The 26,113-nt window shown below is 51.3% G+C and overlaps 1 protein-coding gene across 1 annotated transcript in view; it reads left to right on the forward strand.

Moving 5' to 3' along the window:
* The window catches only part of VPS50 (VPS50 subunit of EARP/GARPII complex), a 117,393-nt gene that overhangs the window by 19,353 nt on the left and 71,927 nt on the right, over positions 1-26,113 (forward strand). Inside the window, exons 3-10 of the mRNA XM_038770290.1 lie at positions 1,581-1,694; positions 4,592-4,663; positions 9,246-9,299; positions 17,064-17,134; positions 19,915-20,032; positions 20,117-20,152; positions 20,597-20,679; positions 25,532-25,574. Coding sequence (XP_038626218.1) covers positions 1,581-1,694; positions 4,592-4,663; positions 9,246-9,299; positions 17,064-17,134; positions 19,915-20,032; positions 20,117-20,152; positions 20,597-20,679; positions 25,532-25,574 — 591 coding nt within the window. The remainder of the gene's footprint in view (positions 1-1,580; positions 1,695-4,591; positions 4,664-9,245; positions 9,300-17,063; positions 17,135-19,914; positions 20,033-20,116; positions 20,153-20,596; positions 20,680-25,531; positions 25,575-26,113) is intronic.

Here is a 26,113-nt window from a genome sequence, read left to right on the forward strand (position 1 = left end):
CACCGTGCTTAGACCAGGCCAGATGCAAGATCATCAAAGAGCCCGGGCTTGGGGGTCAGAGGTCAGGGGTTCTAATCCTGGCTCCGTCACTTAGCTGTGTGACTTTGGGCAAGTCGCTTCACTTCTCTGGGCCTCAGTTATCTCATCTGTCAAATGGGGATGAAGACTGTGAGCCCTACGCAGGAGAACCTGATTACCATGTATCTACCCCAGCGTTTAGAACAGTGTTTAGCATATAGTAAGCACTTAACAAATGCCATCATCATCATCATTATTATTATTATTAAATTGAACATAGTGCTCGGGCTGCCCAGGGCTCACACTGTAATCACCATTATCATCATCACTATCAATGGTATTTATTGCTTGTTTACTGTGTGCAGAGCACTGTAATAATAATAATAATAAGGATGATGGCATTTATTAAGCGCTTACTATGTGCAAAGCACCGTTCTAAGCGCTGGGGAGGTTACAAGGTGATCAGGTTGTCCCACGGGGGGCTCACAGTCTTAATTCCCATTTTACAGATGAGGTAACTGAGGCACAGAGAAGTTGTGACTTCCCCAAAGTCACACAGCTGACAATTGGAAGAGCTGGGATTTGAACCCCTGACCTCTGACTCCAAAGCCCGTGCTCGTTCCTCTGAGCCGCACTGTACTGAGCGCTTGGGTGAGTGTAATACAGCAGAATTAGTAGACACGTTCCCTGCCCATAATGAGCTAACAGTCTAATAATAATAATACTGATGATGGTATTTGTTCAGCGCTTACTATGTGTCAAGCACTGTTTTAAGCACGGGGGTAGATACAAGGTCATCAGGTTGTCCCACGTAGGGCTCACAGACTTAATCCCCATTTTATAGATGAGGTCACTGAGGCACAGAGAAGTGGCTTGCCCAAGGTCACACAGCAGACAAGTGGCAGAGCTGGGATTAGAACCCACGTCCCTGAGTCCCAAGCCCGGGCTCTTGCCACTAAGGGGGAAACATATAATTTAAAACTATGTATATAAGTTTAGACTGTGAGCCCACTGTTGGGTAGGGACTGTCTCTATATGTTGCCAACTTGTACTTCCCAAGCGCTTAGTACAGTGCTCTGCACACAGTAAGCGCTCAATAAATACGATTGATTATATATAAGCGCTGTGGGGTTGTGGATGGGCTGAATATCAAATGCCCAAAGAGCCTAGGTCCAAGTGAATCAACGGAACAGAAGGGAGAGGGAGGTGGAGAAAGGAGGGCTTAATCGGTGAAGGCCTCTCGGAGGAGATGTGACCTTAAGAGGGATGGGAAGCGGGGATCTTAGCCCTGTTTTACAGATGAGGAAACTGAGGCTCGGAGAGGTTCATCGTGATGTCAGTTGTCCCACATTAGACCCGTGTCAGAGCTGGGTGAGTTGTAGGTCAGGGAAGGCCTCCTGGAGGCAGGGTGATTTCAGGAAGGCTTTGAAGATGGGGAGCATGCTGTTGGCTCTCTGATATCAGGTAGGTAGAGGGATGCGACTTTCCAGGATGGGCGCATGTCACTTGTTGATGGCGGTGGCTCTCTCCCCTCCCTTTCCCCTTCCCCCATCTCCCCGCAGGAAGAACTGCGGGAGCCCCCGAGCGACCCCCAGGCGGACCAGGAACTGATCGACAGCATCGAGCAAGTCTATTTCTCCACGGATTCATACGACATCGTCCAGTACGAGCTGGAGGTAAGAGGAGGACGGTCCGGTCCCGTCCGGTCCCATCCCTAGGCAGGTTCCCCCAAGGCCTGGTCGGCCAGTGTTCCTGGCATCACCGCCTGGGCAGTGGGTTCTGATCCTCCAGGGCAGGCTGGGCCCCCACTCCCCATCTTGGTAGGTTATTAATAATAATAATAATAATAATAATAGTAATAATGATTGTGGTATTTGTTAAGCACTTACTTCCATTCATTCAGTTGTACTTATTGAGCACTTACTGTGTGCGAAGCAGTGTGTTCTGATCCTCCAGGGCAGGCTGGGCCCCCACTCCCCATCTTGGTAGGTTATTAATAATAATAATAATAATAATAATAGTAATAATGGTAATAATGATTGTGGTATTTGTTAAGCACTTACTTCCATTCATTCAGTTGTACTTATTGAGCACTTACTGTGTGCGAAGCAGTGTGTTCTGATCCTCCAGGGCAGGCTGGGCCCCCACTCCCCATCTTGGTAGGTTATTAATAATAATAATAATAATAATAATAATAATGGTAATAATGATTGTGGTATTTGTTAAGCACTTACTTCCATTCATTCAGTTGTACTTATTGAGCACTTACTGTGTGCGAAGCAGTGTGTTCTGATCCTCCAGGGCAGGCTGGGCCCCCACTCCCCATCTTGGTAGGTTATTAATAATAATAATAATAATAATAATAATAATGGTAATAATGATTGTGGTATTTGTTAAGCACTTACTTCCATTCATTCAGTTGTACTTATTGAGCACTTACTGTGTGCGAAGCACTGTACTAAGTGCTTAGGAGAGTAAAATACAACAATAAACAGACGCATCCCCTGCCCACAACAACCTTACAGTCCAGAGGGGGAGATGGACATTAATATAAATAAATTTCAGGCCTAGTAATAATTGTGGTATTTGTTACGCGCTTACTATTTGCCAGGCACTGTACTAAGCGCTGGGATGGATAGCAGCAAATCGGGTTGGGAACAGTCCCTGCCCCACATGGGGCTGACAGTCTCAATCCCCATTTTACAGATGAGGGAACTGAGACCCAGAGAAGTGACTTGCCTAAGGTCACACAGCAGGCAACTGGCAGAGTCAGGATTAGAATCCATGACCTTCTGTCTCCCAGACCCAGATATATCCATAAGTGCCGTGGGACTGGTGGCAGGGGGGGATAAATAAAGGGAGCAAGGCAGAAGGGAGTGGGAGAGGTGATAAGGAGGGCTTAGTGCGGGAGGAAGGCCTCTGGACATGCTCTGCACATAGTAAGCGCTCAATAAATACAATTGATTGATTGGAAGGGGGCATTGTACAAAGTGCCGGGTCGGGTGCCGGCAGCTGGGGTCGGTGTTCTCTCCCTCCCGAGATGAATAGGGTAGTGAGCTGGAGTTGCCATTGATAACTGTCAACTCCGCCAATCGTCAGCCGTGTGACTTTGGGCAAGTCACTTCACTTCTCTGGGCCTCAGTGACCTCACCTGTAAAATGGGGATTAATCAATCAATCAGTCAGTCGTATTTATTGAGCGCTTACTGTGTGCGGAGCACTGTACTAAGCGCTTGGGAAGTACAAGTTGGCAACATATAGAGACGGTCCCTACCCAACAGTGGGCTCACAGTCTAAAAGGGGGAGACAGAGAACAAAACCAAGCATACTGACAAAATAAAATAAATAGAATAGATAGGTACAAGTAAAATAAATAGAGTAATAAATATGTACAAACATATATACATGTATACAGGTACTGTGGGGAAGGGAAGGAGGTAAGATGGGGGGATGGAGAGGGGGACGAGGGGGAGAGGAAGGAAGGGGCTCAGTCTGGGAAGGCCTCCTGGAGGAGGTGAGCTCTCAGTAGGTCCTTGAAGGGAGGAAGAGAGCTAGCTTGGCGGATGGGCGGAGGGAGGGCATGACGTGCGTGGATGATTAAGACTGTGAGTCCCCCGTGGGGCAACCTGATTACCTTGTAACCTCCCCAGAGCTTAGAACAGTGCTTTGCACATAGTAAGCACTTAATAAATGCCATCATTATTATTATTATAACTAAACGCTCAGTACCTCCTTTCTGTTGATTGATTACGAAGCGGCATGGCCTAGTGGTGAAAGCCCGGGCCTGGAAATCAGAGGACCTGGATTTTTATCCCAGCTCTGCCATTCGCTTTGCTGGGTGACCGTGGGCAATTTACTTCTCTGGGCCTCAGTTTCCTCAGCTGTAAAATGGAGAGTCAGTACCCATTCCTCCTCTTACTTTGACCGTGAGCCCCAATTGGGACAGGGATTCTGTCTGATCCAATTAAATGATATCAGTGAGCACTGTCCAGAGCATTTGGGAGAGCACAGAGCCGGTGGCATGCTCATTCTAGAGGGAGCTTAGATCTCCCCCCAATGCTTAGGACAGTGCTTGACAGACAGTCAGCACTTAAGAAATATCCTAATTATTGTCGTTGATGAATTGATTGCCTGGAGCTCTCTTCCTCCCTTCAAGGCCCTACTGAGAGCTCACCTCCTCCAGGAGGCCTTCCCAGACTGAGCCCCTTCCTTCCTCTCCCCCTCGTCCCCCTCTCCATCCCCCCATCTTACCTCCTTCCCTTCCCCACAGCACCTGTATATATGTATATGTTTGTACATATTTATTACTCCATTTATTTATTTATTTATTTTACTTGTACATATCTATTCTATTTATTTTATTTTGTTAGTATGTTTGGTTTTGTTCTCTGTCTCCCCCTTTTAGACTGTGAGCCCACTGTTGGGTAGGGACTGTCTCTATATGTTGCCAATTTGTACTTCCCAAGCGCTTAGTACAGCGCTCTGCACACAGTAAGCGCTCAATAAATACGATTGATGATGATGATGATGATGGAGCAATCTGCTTGACCATCCCTTTGTGGTTTTCCCCGCAGAAGCTGCCTCCCGTCTTCAGCCTGCAGGACCTGGAGCTCTACAGAGACAAGTTAAAGCAGCAGCAAGCCGCCGTAAGTGTGGCACTGGCCGCCCCCACCACATTTCCGCGGACCGTGTCCCCGGGTTGGGCCCACCCGTTGTTAAAGTGCAAGCCAGAGCTGGCCCTACTGCTCTACTTGGGGAACTTAGACCTAGTTAATAGAGTCGCATTATATCCAGCCGTTGCTTTCCTTCTGGAAGCTATGTACCTCCACGGTGATGGATCGAGGTGACCCTTCCCCGAGCGGGAGAGTCGGTCTGTGTCCGTGGGGTCCCAGGGGAGACTGGGTCTCCCAAGGTGTGGCGGATCTGGCTGTCCTCTGTTGTCCTGAGCCCCAGGGCCCCCCAATTCTCCTAGCTGGCGGACTGCTGGGTGGGCAGGCGGGCAGGCTGCCATTCTCTGGTGAAGGCCCGTCCCGGTCAGCCCAGACTGCGGGACTCGGTGGGTCCCGGCCGTTCCTCCCGACCGAGCCACGTGGTGGGGCGAAGCTTCCCGTCTCTGGCCATCACCGGCTATCCGCGAGCGCCGGGGGAACAATGCATCCGCCGAGTCCGATCAGGGCATGACATCTCCATGAACACACAGACCGTGCCCTGGCCGGTTCTCCTAACCGACCACCCAATGATGGAACCCTTTATTTATTTATTGATTGATTGATTCTGGACCCACCTGGAGAGAGAGAGGCCTGTCTGTCTCTCTCTCCATCCTGAGTCATCCCACAGGAACTGTGTTCTGTTTCAACGATCAGTGCTATGTATTGAGTGCCTTGTTGGTGCAGAGCACCGTACTTGGCGCCTGGGAGAGTACAGTACAGCAAATAAGTGTGATTCATTCATTCATTCAATAGTATTTATTGAGCACTTACTGTGTGCAGAGCACTGTACTAAGCGCTTGGAAAGTACAATTTGGGAACAGATAGAGACAATCCCTATCCAACAACGGGCTCACAGTCTAGAAGGGGGAGACAGACAACAAAACAAAACAAGTAGACAGGCATCAATAACATCAAAATAAATAGAATTATAGATATATGCGCATCATTATCATCATCGCCTCCTCCTACCTCACCTCCCTTCTGTCCTTCTCCAGCCCAGCCCGCACCCTCCGCTCCTCTGCCGCTAATCTCCTCACCGTGCCTCGTTCTTGCCTGTCCCGCCGTCGACCCCCGGCCCACGTCATCCCCCTGGCCTGGAATGCCCTCCCTCCCCACATCCGCCAAGCTAGCTCTCTTCCTCCCTTCAAGGCCCTACTGAGAGCTCACCTCCTCCGGGAGGCCTTCCCAGACTGAGCCCCCTCCTTCCTCTCCCCCTCGTCCCCCTCTCCATCCCGCCCGTCTTACCTCCTTCCCTTCCCCACAGTACCTGTATATATCTATATATGTTTGTACATATTTATTACTCTATTTATTTTACTTGTACATATCTATTCTATTTATTTTATTTTGTTAATATGTTTGGTTTTGTTCTCTATCTCCCCCTTCTAGACTGTGAGCCCACTGTTTGGGTAGGGACCGTCTCTATATGTTGCCAACTTGTACTTCCCAAGCGCTTAGTACAGTGCTCTGCACAAAGTAAGCGCTCAATAAATACGATTGATTGATTGATTGATCATATAAAATAAATATAATTATAAATATGTACAAATATACACAAGTGCTGTGGGGTGGGGAAGTGGGTAGAGCAGGGGAAGGGAGTAGGGGCGATGGGGAGGGAAGCAGGAGCAGAGGAAAAGGAGGGCTCCGTCTTGGGAAGACCTCCCGGAGGAAGGCTTTGAAGGGTGGGGGGGAAGAGAGCTAGCCCACGGAGAGCATCCAGTTTGTATGCAGAACACTGTACTCAGTGCTTGGCAGAGAACAGAAGAGAGAGGAAACCTAATCCTTGCCCTCCAGGAGCTTACCATCAAGTTTCCCATCGCCGTTCTGACTGTGGTGGACTGAGTCACGTGACCGGTGGCTCACTGCCCATTTCCTCCGCAATCGAGGGACCTGGTGTGGCAACCTCTCCCTCTTCTCTTTGGATCCTCCTTACCTTGGTTTGGGTCAAAGCCCCTAGTGAGGACTGAGTGCCCACTGCCCCCCTTGGGCCCTCTGGCTTCCACGAGCTCTTTGGCCCGGTGGCTTGTTTCTCTGATCTTTCACTCCGGGACAGCCTACGTCTTCCCACATCCAGCGTCTCCCCCTCCCTTCCTGGGCATTCACCGGTGGGGTAAAACTCCATCCCGTCTCCTGGCCTCTTCCTCTGCCCCATCTCCCAGCCTCCTCCTCTTTCTCCGGCCACACATTATTCATTTTAGGCCAAACATCGTCACCGTCAACCAACTTTCGGGCCAGCTGCAAATGCTCTTGTGGTAATCTGGAGTGGCTATGGACGTTGCGGCTCCCAACTCTCCCTTTGCCCCTCTCCCTTTCCACTGTGCTGGCCTGGGCTTGGCTCTTTCCTGTTCTGTGGCAGTGGCTCTGTGGGTATGTGGCTTCTTGCAGCCCTGTGTCCTTCGACCTTGATTTCCTCCCTATTCCCGGGCTCATACCGGTGAGAGAGCCCGTCCCCCGAGCGAACCCCTGAGACAGCTTGGCAGAGTGGGAGAGCTTTTCAGGCTTTCAAGGACTCTGGGAGAGTGCGGCCTGAGCCCCTTCAGTGCCAAGTGTCTGTTAGCGGTCATACCCTCCCCCCATTCTCCTCCGTCCCTTCCTCTCTCCCTTCCTTCTTCTCCAGGACACGGTGGAAATGACTTCCTGCAGCGACTGGAACTTTCTGGAAATTTACTTGACAATTACAACTCCTCCAAGTCTTCTCCTCCAGGGCCTCCTTCTCCTCTCTGAGGAAAACTCCACCTCCTCCACCAATTTCACCAGCACGACCTCCATCATCACCTCTTTCAGTTCCACCACCTCCTCCACCACCACTACTTTCCCTGCCTCCCTGCATCACCACCACTTCCTCCACCTCCGTCACCAATTTCACTATCACCCCCCTCCTCCACCTCTGTCACCAATTCCACTGCCGCCACCCCAGCCGCCTCTGTCTCAGCCTTGTCCACCATCCCCACCTTCTCCACAGCCACCACCACCATCTTAGCCATTTACACTGTCCTAAACAATTAGCCAAGGAGAGCAATCCAAGAGTAGAGGAGAGGGCCGGAACATGGGGAGGGCCTTTGTGCGCATCTAGACCGGATCAGGGCGATATGGTTCTGACCGGAGCCAGCCTCAGGCCCTGACGGTTGAGCTGACTGTAACAGAGGAAGCTTTATGGAAATGACCTAGAAATTGATGAGACTGGAGGAAATCCGTACCACCGGTGCTTTGCACATGGAAAGTGCTCAATAAATATGATTGAATGAAGACAACCACATGGCAGTTGAGATGCCCTTGCTGACTTGTGAAGCCCGAGGTAAGGGGGACTCTGGACCCTTGGGGGCAGGAAGGAGGCAGAGCTGGAGAAGAAGGTCCTGAGGAAGTAGATCTTTGGGATATAGAGGCCGAGGCTTTCCATTCAAGCCGTGTTAGCAACTTGTGTGAAAGGAGGAGAGACACAAAGCCTGAGAGGATTTTCTGGAGTTGTCTCCGAGCTCCTAAAATGTGAAACAGGTCTATTTCTACTGGTTCTCTCACGATAAGTATGAATGACATCGGCAGCGCTACACTGGGTTGACACCACAGGGCTCCATCCATCCTGGGACTCCGCCTCCTACAGCAACCCCCAGACGCTTGGGAGGAATCGTTTGCTGGTCTCCCTCCTGGACGAATCCACCCTCCTGGTTAGGGATGGACGCCCTGTCAATCCCAACTTTCCCCTCTGCGGTCCCAAGGTGGTCCAGATTTTGCTCAAATCAGGGGATGCTTACCACCATCACACCTTCCCTTGGCGACAGAGTGCAAACACTATGTACTTATTGGGTGGAGAAGCATTTACCTCAACCCCTCTACGTCCAGGCTCCTGGGGGACTCTCGCCCTGGGGATTGAAGGCTCCACGTTCACTCCATTCACACTTTCATGGTGATTTTCTGAGTTTGAATCATGTCCCCGTTAGGCCTTGGCCTTTCTATCCCAAAGGTCTAATTCCTCAGGACCTTATTCTCCAGCTCTGCCTCCTTATTGCCCCCAAGGCAGTACCTTGGGCTTCACAAGTCAGAAGGGCATCTCTTAACTGCCACGTGGATGTCTTCATTCATTCAATCACACTTATTAAGTACTTTCTTTGTGCAGAGTGCTGTACTAAGCGCTTGGGTGAGTACAATATAATAACAGACAGACATTCCCTTCCCACGTCGTACGCTCCCCGGGGGTCAGGGGCCAGGGTTTCTGTTCTTGCTGTCTCCCTAAAAACTACTTCTTCCTCGTACACTGCTCTACTCATAGTAGATGCACTGAAAACCGGCAGGGACTGTGGTTGGAAGTTTAGTTTGACCCCTCCTACCTGATTTGCAGTTATGAACATGATCATTTTTCCCTATCAGGCAAGATGGAGTTCTTTTACCCCTATTCTTTTTCTCTTTTTTGTGGCTGTCACATTTCTTAGAATTTAGTGAGAAGATCTGGGGAGCATTCTTTCTGAAATTATTAGCGTGAGGGCTATAATAAGAGTTGCTAATTTGCCCCAATTTTTTCTCACAGGTATCTAAAAAAGTTGCTGACTTGATTCTTGAGAAGCAGCCTTCATATGTTAAGGTAAGGTGCAGGGGTTTATTGTGGACGCTCATGGACGGCTTTTTTTGTGCTTTGGGTCAGGATGATGGGAGAAACCTGTTGCATGGAAGCAGCGTAGCCAGTGGGAAAGAGCACAGGCCTGGGTGTCAGAGGACCTGGGTTCTAACCCCGGCTCTTCCATGTGTCTGTTGTGTGACCTTGGACCTGTCACTTAACGTCACTGTGCCTCAGTTCCGTCATCTGCACAATGGAGATTAAATATCTGTTCTCCTTCCTACTTCTACTGTGAGCCCCAGGTGGGATCCGATTATCTCGTATCTGCCCCAGCGCCTAGTACGGTGCTTGACACGTAGTAAGTGCTTAACAAATGCCACAATTTTTTTTTAAAAATTAATATTAATGATAATATTTAAATGTATGCACATACCATCAGAGTGTGATTATGTACAGATGATCCCTTGCCATCTTTGCGTAAGAAAGTATTTTATTCCCAGGAGGACATTTCCTGGTTAGGCTTGAAACAACATTGGTTGTGTGAAACCAAGAGAAGCAGTGTGGCCTAGTGGATAGAGCCTGGGTCTCGGAGTCAAAGGACCTGGGTTCTAATCTCAGCTGTGCCATTTGTCTGCTGCGTGACCTTGGGCAAGTCTCAGTGCCTCAGTTCCCTCATCTGGAGAATGGGGATTAAGACTGTGAGCCCTGTGTGGGACAGGGACTGTGTCCAACCTGATTTGCTTGTATCCACCCCAGCACCTATACTGTGGCACATAGTAAATTCTTAACAAATACCACAATTGTTATTGTTATTATTAAAAGTCACTTGTCAGGAACACCCAGGCGTGCCTTCTGAAACGCAGGCCGCTTAAATACTAGCATTCGAATGGGAGTTGTTTTGTAACATAGGTGGTAATACATAACCATCTTATCGTGTGAAACAACATGCATTTCGTATGTAGAGATGCCTCAACTTTTCATTTGTAACCGAGGTTGCAAATGTAAACCCCAGTTCTAAAATTCCTTAGGCAGCACGGTCTCACGGGAAGAGCATGGGACCCCAAGTCAGGACACCTGAGTCGTGGTCCCAGTTCGCCTGCTGTGGGACCTCGGGCAAGTCACGTTACCTCTCCGGGCCTCAGTTTCCTCGTCTGTAAAATGGGGATGAACTTCCTCTTCCCCCTCCTTCACAGATGAAGAACTCCATGTGGGTTCGGGACCATATCTGATGTGATTATCTTGCAGCTTTCCCATTGTTTAGCATAGTGCTTAGCTCACAGTCAATGTTAACCTAATACCTACCTTCATTAGGCAGGTGCCATTGTATGGAGGGGGGAACAGAAATCTATCTAGTTATTCACAGACTCTATAAATGCGATGAACAAGCAATCAGTAATATTGAGTACCCCTCTGCAGAGTGCTGATCTCAGTGCTCTGCCCACATTTCCAGCCCCCGAGGAGCCTACTTCCTAACCAGTGGTGCTGATGCAGAAATGACACACGTAATAATAGTAATTACGGTATTTGTTAAGCACTTACTATATGCCAGGCACTGTTCTAAGCTGTGGGGTAGGTAACAAGATAATTAGGTTGCACACAGTCCCTATCCCACACGGGGCTTACAGTCTTAATCCTCAGTTTACAGATGAGGGAACTGAGTCACAGGCAAAGTTAAGTGATCTGCCCAAGGTCACACAGCAGACAAGTGGCAGAGCCTGGACTAGAACCCAGTAAGGTTATGAAGTTTTAGACTGTGAGCCCACTTTTGGGTAGGGACTGTCTCTATATGTTGCCAATTTGTACTTCCCAAGCGCTTAGTACAGTGCTCTGCACACAGTAAGCGTTCAGTAAATACGATTGATGATGATGAAGTTGCCCACGTGTGCTGTTTGACCTCTTCCCAGGGGCTCTCTGTCCCTGATTCGGTCCGGACCTTGGGTTCGTGAGTGTCACCCGTCGTCCGGGGACGGGTTCGTTCAGTGATCGGCGAGGCGAGAGAGAGAGAGGCCGGGGACGGAAAGCCTAAGTTTTATATAAAATTTATTCCGCGAGGTGAATTGAATTTATGTAATTGTTTAGGCGCAATGGATTGAGCTTCCCTTTCGGGAGGAGTATAATCAATTAGCAATATTAGAGCTTCCCTACACGGGAGGAACACAATCATCCGTTAATCGCACGTGGGTGAGGTGGTTAACTCGCACCCATGTGCACTTCCCACTCGTGGAGAATCCACTTACTTTACCACATGGGAAGAATTCATTACATTACCCGCGCGCGTGGTGGGCGGCTAGCTCTCACAGTGTGCTCTCCCTACGTGGGAGGAATCCACTCATAATTCCCATCAGCAGCGGGATACCTGGGTCCCACCCACGAGACACTCACCCATCCCGCGGCCCTTGCCTCAGTGTGTTGGTTCTGGTTGTAGGGCGGGCATCTGGCCTTCTGGGCAGGGAGAGACACGGGGGCCGCCGCCGCTGCTGCATGTCCTGGTGTTCTGACCCCGAAGGTCAGAGGCGACAGGTATTTATTGCCTGTGCCCCTAGGCCATTCCAGCTTCCGGCCTCAGGCTATCCAATCTCTGCCCTCCCCGCCTCCTCCATACCTAATTGGATTGGCACGGGGGTGAGGGACACCTTCTGTATTCCCAGCTTGGGCTGTCAATCTAGCAGATGTGGTCGTGGGGACGGTATCCCACCCTCACTTCCGAGTTCCTCCTGCTGGCTCCGGTGGTCACGAGATAGCTTTTGACCTTGAGATGGCCGGTACCCGAGGGTCACCTCGGGACAGTGAGCCATTCTCGAGTCGGGGGTTTGACCTGGGCTCACTGGGGATGCTTCCTTACAACCTCTCACTTTCCCCCTTGTGGAGTCTAGTTCACTTCAGTCGAAAACAGCCTGGAAATTCAACCCCGCAAGGGCGTTTTTCGCTGCATTACGGCGCCTTCGATTTTTCCAACCCCTCAGAAGGGCCGGCAACAAATGGCTTGGCGCACGAAGCGCGCGATGCCTCAGTCATCATCGACATTAATATCCTCCCTGGCTTTTCGGACCTGCGAGAGGGAGGCGTAACTGCCCGGCCCTCGGGCCTGATTGAATTGGAATTGCTCGGTTAGAGCTTCCTTTTCAGCCGAGATCCGGAGCGCGCAAACTATCAGCCGGCTTAGAAATGACCAAATGAAGAGCAATCGGCAGAAATGACGGTCCTTAGCAGTGAAGGACGCCGGCATTGAGTGTCAGGGCTTGTGGCCGGTACGGTCAGACTCCTCCTCCCAGGAAACACTGCCTCCCCCCCCGACTCCTCCCTGTGGATCCGAAGCTTTGTGGGCTCTGGGAGCCTCACCCCCCCACCCTCAACAGAGCAGCGTGGCTCAGTGGAGAAGAGGCTTTGGAGTCAGAGGTCATGGGTTCGAATCCCAGCTCCACCACCTATCTGCTGTGTGACCTTGGCCAAGTCACTTAACTTCTCTGAGCCTCAGTTACCTCATCTGTAAAATGGGGATTAAGACTGTGAGCCCCATGTGGGACAACTTGATCACCTTGTATCCACCCCCAGCACTTAGAACAGTGCTCTGCACATAGTAAGCACTTAGCAAATGCCATCATTATTATTATTATTACCCCCGCCAAATGGCTCCTCTCCTGTTCCCCGTCCTCAGTCAGTCAGTCTTATTTATTGAGCGTTGTACTGTGTGCAGAGCACTGTACTGAGTGCTTGGTAGCAATGTCAGTCTTTCGGAGCTGTAATTCTATTTATTCTGACGGTTTTGACACCCGTCTCCATGTTTTGTTGTCTATCTCCCTCTTCTAGACTGTGAGCCCATTTTTGGGTAGGGATCGTCTCTATATGTTGCCAACTTGTACTTCCCAAGCGCTTAGTATAGTGCTCTGCACACAGTAAGCGCTCAATAAATGCGACTGAGTGAATGAATTAATTGAATGCTTACTGTGTGGTACTACGTGCTTAGGAGAGGACGATGTAGAATAATAATAATAATGGTATTTGTTAAGCACTCACTAAATGCGAAGTGCTGTTCTAGGTGCTGGGGGGGATACAAGGTGATCAGGTTGTCCCACTTGGGGCTCACAGTCTTAATCCCCATTTTACAGATGAGGTAACTGAGTCTCAGAGAAGTGAAGTGACTTGCCCAAAGGCACACAGCTGACAAGTGGCAGAGCCGGGATTAGAACCCACAACCTCTGGCTCCCAAGCCCGTGCTCTTTCCACTGAGCCACGCTGCTTCTCTCTAACAATATGTCAGTCAGTCATACTTATTGAACGCTGTATTGCGTGCCGGACACTGTACTAAGCGCATGGGAGAGCACAATATAACAGACACATTCCCTGCCCACAATGAGCTCACCGTCTAGAGGGCACCTCTGGTGGCACCGGTGGTGTTCAGTTATTGGCCCGGGGCAGTTCTAAGTTGTCTTTCATTCAGTCATATTTATTGAGTGCTGTGTGCAGAGCACTGTACTAAGCGCTTGGAAGGTACAATTCAGCAACATATAGAGACAATCCCTACCCACCAATGGGCTCAAGCAACAGCTGTTATGTGAACAAAGCCGAGTTGGTTGCCTGTGTTCCCTGAAGACCTTTTTCCCCATCACTGTCTCCCCTGTAAAACGGGGATCGAGACTGTTAGCCCCATATGGGACAGGGACTGCGTCCAACCCAATTCGCTCGTATCCACCCCAGCGCTTAGTACAGTGCCTGGCATATTGTAAGTGCTTAACACATACCATTATTATTATTAATATTAATTATTATATAAACACGCTTGCCCGCCCCAGGGCTCATTTTTTATCGCCCGTGGTTCACATGAGCACCCTCAGAGAGCCGAGAGACGTTAGTCACTCCCCTTGCTTCCTCCGCGGGCTACTGAATATATATTTATTTATTTTACTTGTACATATCTATTCTATTTATTTTATTTTGTTAGTATCTTTGGTTTTGTCCTCTGTCTCCCCCTTTTAGACTGTGAGCCCACTGTTGGGTAGGGACTGTCTCTATATGTTGCCAATTTGTACTTCCCAAGCGCTTAGTACTGTGCTCTGCACACAGTGAGCGCTCAATAAATACGATTGATGATGATGAACAGTCTCTGTGTGCGTGTGCACGTTTTATGTGCTTGACATGGTCGTTCAGCTGAGCCTTTTGCCTTGTTAAAATCATCATCTTGGTCACAGTGTGCAGCACGGTCTTGGGAGTCAGAGGACGTGGCTTCTAATCCCGACTCCGCCACTTGTCTGCTCTGTGACCGTGGGCAAGTCACTTAACTTCTCTGGGCTTCCGTTACCTCCGCTGCAAAATGGGGATTAAGACTGTGAGCCCCACATGGGACAATCTGATGACCTGGTATCTCCCCCAGTGCTTAGAACAGTGGTTGGAATGTAGGAAGCACTTAAGAAATACCATCATTATAATAATAATAGTTGTGGTACAGTGTGAGTACAGTGCTCTGCACACAGTAAGCGCTCAATAAATACGATTGAATGATTGATTGATTGTGGTATTTAAGCGTTTACTGTGTGCCAGGCGCTGTACTAAGTCCTGGGGTAGTTAGGAGATAATTGGGTTGGACACAGTGCCTGCCCCACATAGGGTTCCCGGTCTCAAGCCCCGTTTTACAGATGAAGTCACTGAGGCACAGAAAGGTGAATTGACTTGCCCAAGGCCACACAGAAGACAAGTGGGGATTAGAACCCAGGTCCTTCTGACTCCTAGGCTCGTGCTCTATCTGCTAGGCCAAGCCGCTTCCCTATGGCGAGGGCAGGGTTCAGCTTATAGGGGATCATCCCCCCATCGCTCCACTTATCACCCGGGTTCCTCCTTAATTTCCAGTTGGCGCCAGAGTCTCTCTGCATTTCAATCAGTCAATCAATCAATCGTATTTATTGAGCGCTTACTGTGTGCAGAGCACAGTACTAGGTGCTTGGAAAGTACAAGTTGGCAACATATAGAGACAGTCCCTACCCAACAGTGGGCTCACAGTCTAAAAGGGGGAGACAGAGAACAAAACCAAACATACTAACAAAATAAAAAGAATACATATGTACAAGTAAAATAAATTAATAAATAGAGTAATAAATATGTACAAACATATATACATATATACAGGTGCTGTGGGGAAGGGAAGGAGGTAAGATGGGGGGGATGGAGAGGGGGAGGAGGGGGAGAGGAAGGAGGGGGCTCAGTGTGGGAAGGCCTCCTGGAGGAGGTGAGCTCCCAGTAGGGCCTTGAAGGGAGGAAGAGAGCGAGCTTGGCGGATGTGGGGAGGGATTGGGGGCATTCCAGGCCAGGGGGAGGATGTGGGCCGGGGGTCGGTGGTGGGACAGGTGAGAACGAGGTACGGTGAGGAGATTAGCGGTGGAGGAGCGGAGGGTGCGGGCTGGGCTGGAGAAGAAGAGAAGGGCGGTGAGGTAGGAGGGGGCGAGGTGATGGACAGCCTTGAAGCCCAGGGTGAGGAGTTTCTGCCTGATGCACAGATTGATTGGTAGCCACTGGAGATTTTTGAGGAGGGGAGTAACATGCCCAGAGTGTTTCTGGACAAAGACAATCCGGGCAGCAGCAGGAAGTATGGATTGAAGTGGGGAGAGACACGAGGCTGGGAGATCAGAGAGAAGGCTGATGCAGTAGTCCAGACGGGATAGGATGAGAGCTTGAACGAGCAGTCATCCCCATTTCCTTGAGGGATCCCCAGCATATGACACCCAATCTATTTTATTGCCATGATCTCGGGGAACTGGCCCCCCGGAAGTGCGGCCCTCCCCGCAACTGAAGCACCTCGACGTTAACCCTGCCACTGGGTTGGAAGTTCAAGTGATCTGAACTAGGAAACTTGTACCCAGCCCTTCTCCTCCCTCTAGCAGCCTCGCTGAGTGGCATAGTAATAATAATAATAATGATGGTATTTGTTAAGCGCTTACTATGTGCAAAGCACTGTTCTAAGCACTGGGGGGGGTACAAGATGATCAGGTTGTCCCACGTGGGGCTCACAGCCTTAATCCCCATTTTACAGATGAGGTCACTGGGGCCCAGAGAATCAATCAATCGTATTTATTGAGCTCTTACTGTGTGCAGAGCACTGTACTAAGCGCTTGGGAAGTACAAGTTGGCAACATGTACACAGTCCCTACCCAACAGTGGGCTCACAGTCTAGAAGGGGGAGACAGAGAACAAAACCAAACATACTAACAAAATAAAATAAATAGAATAGATATGTACAAGTAAGATAGAGTAATAAATATGTACAAACATATATACATATGTACAAGAGAAGTTAAGTGACTTGCCCAAAGTCACACAGCTGACAGTTGGCGGAGCCGGGATTTGAACCCATGACCTCTGACTCCAAGGCCCGGGCTCTTTCCACTGAGCCACGCTGCTTCTCTAGTATTTACTGAACGCCGCCCGGTGTGGTGACTTTATGATGATGATGATGGCATTTGTTAAGCGCTTACTATGTGCAGAGCACCGTTCTAAGCTCTGGGAGGAGATGCAAGGTGATCAAGTTGTCCCACGTGGGGCTCACAGTCGTAATCCCCATTTTACAGATGAGGGAACTGAGGCCCAGAGAAGTGAAGTGGCTTGCCCAAGGTCACACAGCAGACATGTGGCGAACCCCTGACCTCTGGCTCCAAAGCCCGGGCTCTTTCCCACTGAGCCACGCTGCTTCTGGAAGCAGCATGGCCTAGCAGTCGAGCCGACCTGTTCCTTGGCTCGTCCAGTGGCACGGAAGTCCCGGTTCTCAGACTTCCCGCCGGGGCCAACCGTTCCCGCCTCTTCCCGCAGGAGCTGGAGCGTGTGACGTCGCTGCAGGCGGGTCTCCAGCTGGCCGCCGTCATCTGTACGAACGGAAGGAGGTAGGTGGTCCTCGGAGCAGCTGGGTCGGTCGGTCTGCCTGCCCGGGGGCGGGTCCGGTAGCCCACGTCGACTGCCGGCCTCGTGTACTCGGCCTCGAGCTGAGGACCAGTTGCCGTACCGGGCGGGCGCTCTGACGTGCTGATTTTTCCGCATCCGTTGAACTCGATGATCCCGGACTGATCAAGTCTCCTCCGGCTTTTCCGATGTCCCGAGCCCCCAAAGGAGCCTGTTCTCTGTGTTTGGGGGTGCTGCGGGGAGCCGCTGCCCCTTGAGAAGCAGCGTGACCTAGTGGAAAGAGCCAGAGGGCCTGGATTCGAATCCCGGCTCGGCCACTTGCCTACCGTGTGACCCCGGGCAAGTCATTTAACTTCCCTGGGCTTCCACGTCCTCAACTGTCAAATGGCGAATATGTGCTACTCCCTCATCATCAATCGTATTTATTGAGCGCTTACTATGTGCAGAGCACTGGACTCCCTCCTATTTACCCTGTGAGTCTCATGTAGAGAAGCAGCGTGGCTCAGTGCAGAGAGCGCGGGCTTGGGAGGCAGAGGTCATGGGTTCGAATCCCACCTCCCCCACATGTCTGCTGTGTGACCTTGGGCAAGTCACTTCCCTTCTCTGTGCCTCAGTTCCCTCATCTGTAAAATGGGGATTAAGACTGTGGGCCCCACACGGGACAACCTCATCTCCTTGTGTTTCCCCCACCAGCGCTTAGAACAGTGCTTTGCACATAGTAAGCGCTTAACAAATGCCAACATTATTATGTGGGACAAGGGACTGTGTCCACCTTGATAAACTTGTATCTACCCCAGCGCTTAGAACTATGCTGGGCACATAGTAAGCGCTTGACAAATACCATAAGTACCAGTGAAGCAGTGTGGCTTAGTGGATAGAACACAGGCCTGGGAGCCAGAAAGACCTGGGTTCTAATCCTGGCTCTGCCACTCGTCTGCTGTGTGACCTTGGGCAACTCACTTGACTTCTCTGTGCCTCAGTTCTTTCATCTGAAAAATGGGGATAAAGACTGTGTCCCTGTCTGTGGGTCAGAGACTGTGTCCACCCCGATTATCTTTTCTTTATCCCAGGGCTTAGTTCAGTGCCTGGCACATAATAAGTGCTTAATGAATAACCACAGTTATTATTATTATTATTACTGTCATTATTTTTAAAAAGTCATTGGGCCCCTTTCCTTCTACCCATCTGTCCACCTGCTGTCATTGGGATGGCATTGGGATGGAAGCTGGCACTACAGAGAAGCAGCGTGGCTCAGTGGAAAGAGCATGGGCTTTGGAGTCAGAGGTCATGGGTTCAAATCCCGACTCCAGCAATTGTCAGCTGTGTGACTTTGGGCAAGTCACTTCACTTCCCTGTGCCTCAGTTACCTCATCTGTAAAATGGGGATGAAGACCGTGAGTCTCTCGTGGGACAACCTGATCACCATGTATCCTCCCCAGCACTTAGAACAGTGCATTACACATAGTAAGTGCTTAATAAATGCCATCATATTATTATTATTATTACCCTGAAGCCCTGGGCTTTAGCTTCCCATCGAGTGTCGGGCATAAGTTGGGAACCAGTGCCAGGCACACTGGAGCTGGGGGTGACCACCTGCTAAGCCCTAACTGCTTTCCCTGGGGACTGCCTGGCTCTGGATGATGATAATAATTATAATAATAGTAATAATGATAATTGTGGGATCTGCTAAGCGCTTACTATGTTCCGGGTACCGTACTACGCACTGGGATAGGTGCAAGCAAATCAGGTTGGATTCAATCCCTGTCCCACATGGGGCTCATGGTCTTAATCCCCATTTTACAGATGAGGGAACGGAGGCACAGAGAAGCGAAGTGACCTGCCCGAGGTCACACAGCACCCAAGTGGCAGAGCCGGGATTAGAACCCAAGTCCCTCTGATTCCCAGGCCTGTGCTCTGTCCACTAGGCTATACTGCTTCTCCGCATGGCCCCCTCCCTGCCTTCTGTAGATGCATCTGCATCATCATCATCATCAATCGTATTTATTGAGCGCTTACTATGTGCAGAGCACTGTACTAAGCGCTTGGGAAGTACAAATTGGCCACATATAGAGACAGTCCCTACCCAACAGTGGGCTCACAGTCTAAAAGGGGGAGGCAGAGAACAAAACCAAACGTACTAACAAAATAAAATAAATAGAATAGATATGTACAACTAAAATAAATAAATAAATAAATAGAGTAAAAAATATGTACAAACATATATACATATATACAGGTGCTGTGGGGAAGGGAAGGAGGTAAGATGGGGGGGGATGGAGAGGGGGACGAGGGGGAGAGTCTGTGTGTCTGCATGGCCCCCTCCCTGTCTCTGTATGTGTGCGTGTGTGTGTATATGTGCATTTGTATATTTCTCAGCGTCTGGCCCTTGTGTGTCTGTGTGTTCGTCTGTGTGTCTGTATGACCACTTTCCTCTCCGTGTGTCCGTTCGTGTCTTTGTGTGTAACCTCCGCAGCCTTGCGTGTGCTTGTGTGGGCGTCCACGGGTCCACTTTCCTGGTTGTACTTTCATGTGCATGTGCTCACTCGCCGGCTCCGCGTGGTTGAGACGTTCAATTCTTTCCCCCCCACCACCACTCCCGCCTCCGCCCCGCGCTCGAAATGCCGGATGAGTCGTCCCCTCGGTGGCCCAGGACCCGGAAGGCGGTCCCTCGGCCCGTCGGGTCGAGCCCCGGCCTGGGGCGGGGAGAAGGCCATCGGAGATCCCTGTCGGTCCAGGCGGCGAGGCAACTCCTTGGTTTCCGCAGGTGCCTGAATATCGCGAAGGAAGGCTTCACCCAAGCCAGCTTGGGCCTCCTGGCGAATCAGCGGAAACGGCAGTTGCTGATCGGGCTGCTCAAGTCCCTGCGCACCATCAAGACGCTGGTACGGGCAGGGCTCTGCTCCGGAATTGAGCCCCGGCTTCCGTCGGCCACCGGGTAACCTCTCCTCTGCTCTTTGGTTTTTCAGCAACGGACCGACGTGCGTTTAAGTGAGATGATGGAGGTGAGTTCCTCTTTGTCTGGGAACCGCGGCGACCCTACTGCAGCTGAGTGGGCACTCTCTGTTTTTTTTCCAAGGGGAGTCCAGCCCTGGGCTCCCCTTCCCTCCAGTCGCTCATGTAGAGAGGCCACTTTAGCGTGGTAATTGGCTTTGCTCGGTGCCTGGAGGTTTGACCGTCCATAGTTCGCAGAGCACTCTCCCTCCTCTAGGATTCTGCAGAGGCAGGGTGCGGCCTCGACAGCGGAGGCCGCCGTTTCTTCGCTCCCGATCCACAGCTGTTATCGTAATAATCGTATCATGTAGTATATTAAAACGACCCCCCCGTCTCCTCATTTCTGTTGTTGTGGGTGGTCCGGGCCCACGGCCTCAGGCGGGCCAGTGCCTGGTACGGGGGTGCCACGGTCTCTGCGTGGGCACTGATGTGCCCATGGTCTCTTGTGTTGCCAGGAAGAGGACTTCCCCGGAGCCATCCAGCTGTGCTTGGAGTGCCAGAAGGCAGCCAGCACGTTCAAGCACTACAACTGCATAAGGTAAACGTCCACACGCCTGCCAGGGGTGCTCTTCCCGCTCCTCCCGCTCTCCGTCTCATGGATGGGGATGGGGCGGGCAGGTCATTCCTCCTCCTGGAAGTGGTGCGGTCCATTGAGGACAAATTCACATACTTGGGCTTCCGTTTGAGCTTTCTCGTCAGAGAGGGCGGGTGCCACAAACCTGTTTCATGAAGGTGCTAAATGCAGCGGGATTTTCCATGTCTGTTTTCCAACCTTGGCTGGCTTCCCACTGCTTTCCAGCTGCCTTGGAGACGAGGGAAAGGAGGGACGGCGGGGAGGATCCCCGCCTGGTCAGGCCTGAACCACCTCTGTGCCCTCCCAGCTCCGCGCTTCTCCCACTCCTGGCCTTCTGGGCCCCAGAGATGGCCCCCTCCCCTGCCCGCTTCTGTGGCAGCCAGCGGCCCTTGTGAGACCTGTTCGTGAGTTCTGTGGTGCCAGTTTTTATTTTAGTGCACTTTGTTGGCAATTGGCTTTCATCATTCTGGCTTGTTTTTTTTCTTTTGATCAGTTTTCTACAATAATAATAATGATAATCGTTAATTGCTTACTATGTGCCTAGCACTGTTCTAAGCTGTGGGATAGATACAAGTTAGGTTGGCCACAGACCCCGTCCCTTGTGGGGCTCAAACTCTTAATCCCCATTTTACAGATGAGGTAACCGAGGCTCAGAAAAGTGAAGTGACTTGCCCAAGGTCACACAACAGACCCGTGACGGAGCCGGGATTAGAACCCAAGACCTTATGACTCCCAGGCTTGTGCTCTTCTCACTAAGTCAGGCCACTTACAGTGGCTGCCGCCTTTTCGGAGGCTCTGCTGTAGATTTTTTTGGTTGTCGCGGCTTGAGCCTTGGGCCTGAATTTTTCTTACCGAGAAGGCTGGATCAGTCGCTGGAAGTCCAGCGCGCCGCGGTGGGTGACACGGCCTAGGTAGTCAGTCACAGTGATGTGAACGGTTGGGCCGAATTGCTCGCCTCTCCCGAGGCTTGTCTGCTGAGCTAGTGCTAGCAGGCCCCTGCCTTTCCGTGTCTGGGTTTGGTGTTCATCGCTCCACTCCGGAGCGGCCTCTGCTACGGTTGGAGCTGTTCTCTACCCTCCCTCTGCCCTGCAAACCACCGATGCTGTTTGGGGCTCGGTCCCTGGGAGAAGGGGTGTGGGGGTCTGTTAGGTAAACGCGAGGCCAGGGGGATGAGGGTCCCCGGGAAACTGAGGCTCAGCAGGGTTTAGGGGTGGGCCCCGGGGAGCAGGGCTTGGGTGCTGCCCCTGCCTGGGCCACTTGCACCTGGACTCAGGCTAAAAGTATCTGTAGCCCGGTCAGTTGACGGGGGGGAGTTCTGTGGTAGGGACAGCCCCTGGAATTCTTGGAGCTCAGCGGGGCATTAAATGGAAAGCGCTTTTTCCCTGAGGGATGTAATGGTGTCTGGAGATGAGGCAGTTATCGTAATGAGGGCCTTGGGAAAGATTAACACGTTACGGAAAGAAGCTCCTTACCGTCGGTTTTAAAGCACTCAGTCAGCTCACCCCCTCCTACCTCATCTCGCCCACCTCCTATTCCAGCCCAGCCCGCACAGTTTGCTCCTCCAGTGCCAGCTTGCTCACTGTGCCCCGATCTGATCTATCTCGCCGCCGACCCCTTTCCCAAATCCTCCCTCTTGCCCGGAACTCCCTCCCTCCCCGTCAGTATACGCCAGACCACCACTCTCTCCACCGTCAAAGACTTAGGGAAGCGGCATGGTTGGCGGAGAGAACAAAGGCCCAGGAGTCAAAAGGACCTGAGTTCTAATCCCGGCTCTGCCCCTTGTCTGCTGTGTGACCTTGGGCCAGTCAGTTTACATCCTTGAGCCTCAGTTACCTCATCTGTAAAATGGGGATTAAAGCTGGGAGCCCCATGTGGGATGGGGACTGAGTCCAACCTGATTTGCTTGTATCCACCCCCGCGCTTAGTACGGGGCCTGGCACCTCGTAAGTGCTTAACAGATACCATTATTGTTATTACCGTTACTATTTAGTGCAACATGCATTGCCCCCAGGCAGTGCCACTGTCCTTTCTCGGTTGCTCTGAGTTTAGAGTGGACAGTGACCGGCTTTATGGGCCCTGCTTGTGTTGGAACATGCAGTCCTGGGGACCCTGGAGTGCTGTCAGCCAACGGAGCCTCTGGACCCCTTGGCTAATGGGTCAAATGGTATTTATTGATTGAGCACTTACTATATGCAGAGCACTGTATGAAGCGCTTGGGAGAGAATTAGCGGACGTGTTCCCTGCCCAGAACGAAATGCACCACATTCTCTTAGATGAAGGGTTGAGGTTTTGGAGGGTGCCTAATAATTATAATAATAATTGTGGTATTTAAGCGCTTACGGTGTGCCAGACACTGTACTAAGCACCGGGATGGATACAAGCAACAAATCGGGTTGGGCGCGGCCTCTGTGCCCGTACGGGGCTCACAGTCTGTAGGCAGCCGGGCTGGAGATGAACCGGGCCACGCGACTTGTTGTGTGGGGGGTGGGGGTGGCGGGGAGAGGAGGGGCCGCATTCGTGTTTTACATCTCGGATCCAAGGGGGAACGGCATTTGCAGTCGGTGCGACGGCTCCGGGTGCTCACTGAACTGGAATCTCCAGCCGTCTCCTGCCTGAGCTTTTCAGAGGAGCAGGGCGTACTGAACTGAAAATGTACATTATCGGCGCCGCTCTCAGCAGTCGTTATCAGTAATAACAGCAAGAATTGTAATAAAGTTGTCATGCCACCCCGGGGGCAGATTGGATGGCATTTAGGTCTGGGGGTGAAGTGAGACACTCCCTGCCTTCCCCTCCCTCACGCCCTTCCTCCCCCAAACCCCTTTGGTCCCCCCCTAACTGGGGCTTCCCTGGGAGTAGAGGGAGTCGGTAACGGGCTCTGGGGTGGGCCGGGTATCCTCACCCCAGTTAATACCCCTCGGCAAAGATGCCAGTCCCGGATAGGCTTCTGAGGACCTCCGGCTCTTTCCTTCCCGGGCCGGACAGGATTGGACCTCCCTGCTCCGTGAACTCCACTCCTGCAATCCCTCGGCCACTCCCAGCCCAACAGTCTTTCAAACAACAGCTCCTTCGGGCCGTCAGAGTAGAACTTGTACTACAAGTTGCCAACTTGTACTTCCCAAGCGCTTAGTACAGTGCTCTGCACACAGTAAGCGCTCAATAAATACGATTGAGGATGATGATGAACTCTCAAACTAGCCCTCCGCCCACCTCGGACCTAACTGTGGGAGAATAATAATAATAATAATTACGGTCCGTATTGTGTGTACTTCGTGCCACGTGCTGTTCTAAATGCTGAGGTAGGCACAATTTAATCAGGATGGACAGAGTCCCTATCCCACATGGAGCTCACGCTGTTAATCCCCATTTTACGGATGAGATAACTGAGGGCCGGAGAAGTGAAGTGACTCTCCCAAGGTCACAGCAGACAGTTGGTGAAGTGAGAATTAGAACCTGGGTCCTTCTGACTCCCAAGCCTGTGCTCTAATCCATTAAGCCATGCTGCTTCTCGGGGGATTCTCGGGGGAGAAAGGACTCCCTCCCCATCCCTCAGCTTCCCTGGCAAACGTGTCTCCTGGGCCCCCCGGAATGACCTGGGCCCCCCTGGAATGACCCGGGCTGCAGGCAGTCATTGCAGTTTATAACTCTGGATGGGTTTTTGATAGAGAAATGGCAAGCCATATTCACGCACACATCTGGCAATATGTAGAAAGGAATTCCAATCCAAGCTGCCTTTCCTTTTCCTCGGTTTCCCTCGATTTCCTTAGAGCCTTTCTTTCTACTTTCCTATAGGCATCCTCTCACCCACAGTCCTCTGGTCCTCCCCCTCCTCTTTGATGATGTCCCAGGTTACGGTCTCACCCCCTCCTGGTCCTTCCCTCCCTTGGGATCGTGAGAATCTGGGAGGGATCTGCCGCATATCCCCACAGTCGTTTCTCTTCCTCTGGGGTCGGGGCCTCATTCCTTTGGGGAGCTTCTTGTTCCTTGAGGGGCTGGAGGGGGCACCTCTTCTCTGGAGCCTGACATGGAGAACCTTTCTTCCGTGACCATCGCATCCTTCAGTCATTCTTGTCCCGCCAGGATTGCTCCTCAGAAATTTCCTTGCCGAGAGGCTCGAGCGCTGGTTTATCTATCTACCTATATCTATCTATCTATCTGTCTATCTATCTATCTATCATCTATCTATCCCCTTCTTCCTGCCTATTCTAGACTCTAAGATTGTTGTGGGCAGGGAGTGTGTCCACAGACTCTGTTAGATTGTACACTCCGAAGCATTTAGTACAGTGCTCTGCACAGAGTAAGCGGTCAATAAATACCATAGATTGATTGATTGATTCCTCCCTTTCCCAGCATTTCCTGCGAGGGCCTGGCACCTGGGGGTGGCACCTAAGAGCATCCTAGTTGTTAAACCCATTAGCCTTCTTACCTCAGGGAGGGGGTCCATAGGAAAGAGAATCACTGTCAACCCTGCCCTCCCACCTGACAACCTCAAGTGTCTTCCTTGCCCTTTTTCTGCGCTTGAGATTGAGTGACCTTCACAGTATTCCCGGCCCCACCCAACCCTCCCCTTTTCCCCCTTCCTCCTCCTCCCATCTGCCCCCAACCCACCACATCATTGGAGAGGCTGGGTAAGGATCGGGCCCCTGCCTGGGCCCTGCCCTGTTTGTCGACGGCTCAGCGACTCCCGGAATCCTCAGGGAAAACTCCGGAATCACCCGCAGCTCCTGGTGGCTGTTCGACAGAAACTGCCGGGGAAGACTCAGAGACAGGTGTGATTTCAGCACGCAAAAACCTACCTTCTCTTTTCTCTCTCATACAGTGAGCTCAACTCCAAGCTACAGGATACACTGGAACAGATCGAGGTAAGACCAGCCGTGGCTGTCTTTCGTTCCGTCCGTCCGCGCTCGGGATTTCGGGCGTGGTTATGACTGAGGGAGCACGGCGGGACGTCTTCAGAGACCGCACTGGGATGAGCGGGAAAGCCACCCGCAGTTGTTGTCCAGAGTCAAAGCCACGGTGTGGAGTTCTGGGAAGGCAGGTGGGTCATTCTGGCATAGTTAGCGGCATCGCCCCTCGGTTCGGGGACGGGAGTCCCGTGAGGTGGGGAGACCCGACGATGGACATTTCCAGAGAAAACCCAGGTGTGTCCGCAGTTCACACTTCAGCATTTAGGAAGGTCAAGCGGCATTCCCCAGCGGAATGTCTGCCATTTGAGTTCCCGTGAAAGACAGTTCCTTGGGCAGGACAAACAAGTCCCTGCCCAGCAGTTGTTGCAGACTCTAGCTCTGGGTTTGGGTGTGAATTTGGATTGAAATGTTCATTCATTCATTTAGTTATATTTATTGAGCTCTTGCAGTGTGCAAAGCACTGTACCAAGTGCTTGGGAGAGTTCAGTACAGTA

The sequence above is a fragment of the Tachyglossus aculeatus genome, chromosome 2 (assembly GCF_015852505.1).
Source record: "Tachyglossus aculeatus isolate mTacAcu1 chromosome 2, mTacAcu1.pri, whole genome shotgun sequence".
NCBI lineage: Eukaryota > Metazoa > Chordata > Mammalia > Monotremata > Tachyglossidae > Tachyglossus > Tachyglossus aculeatus.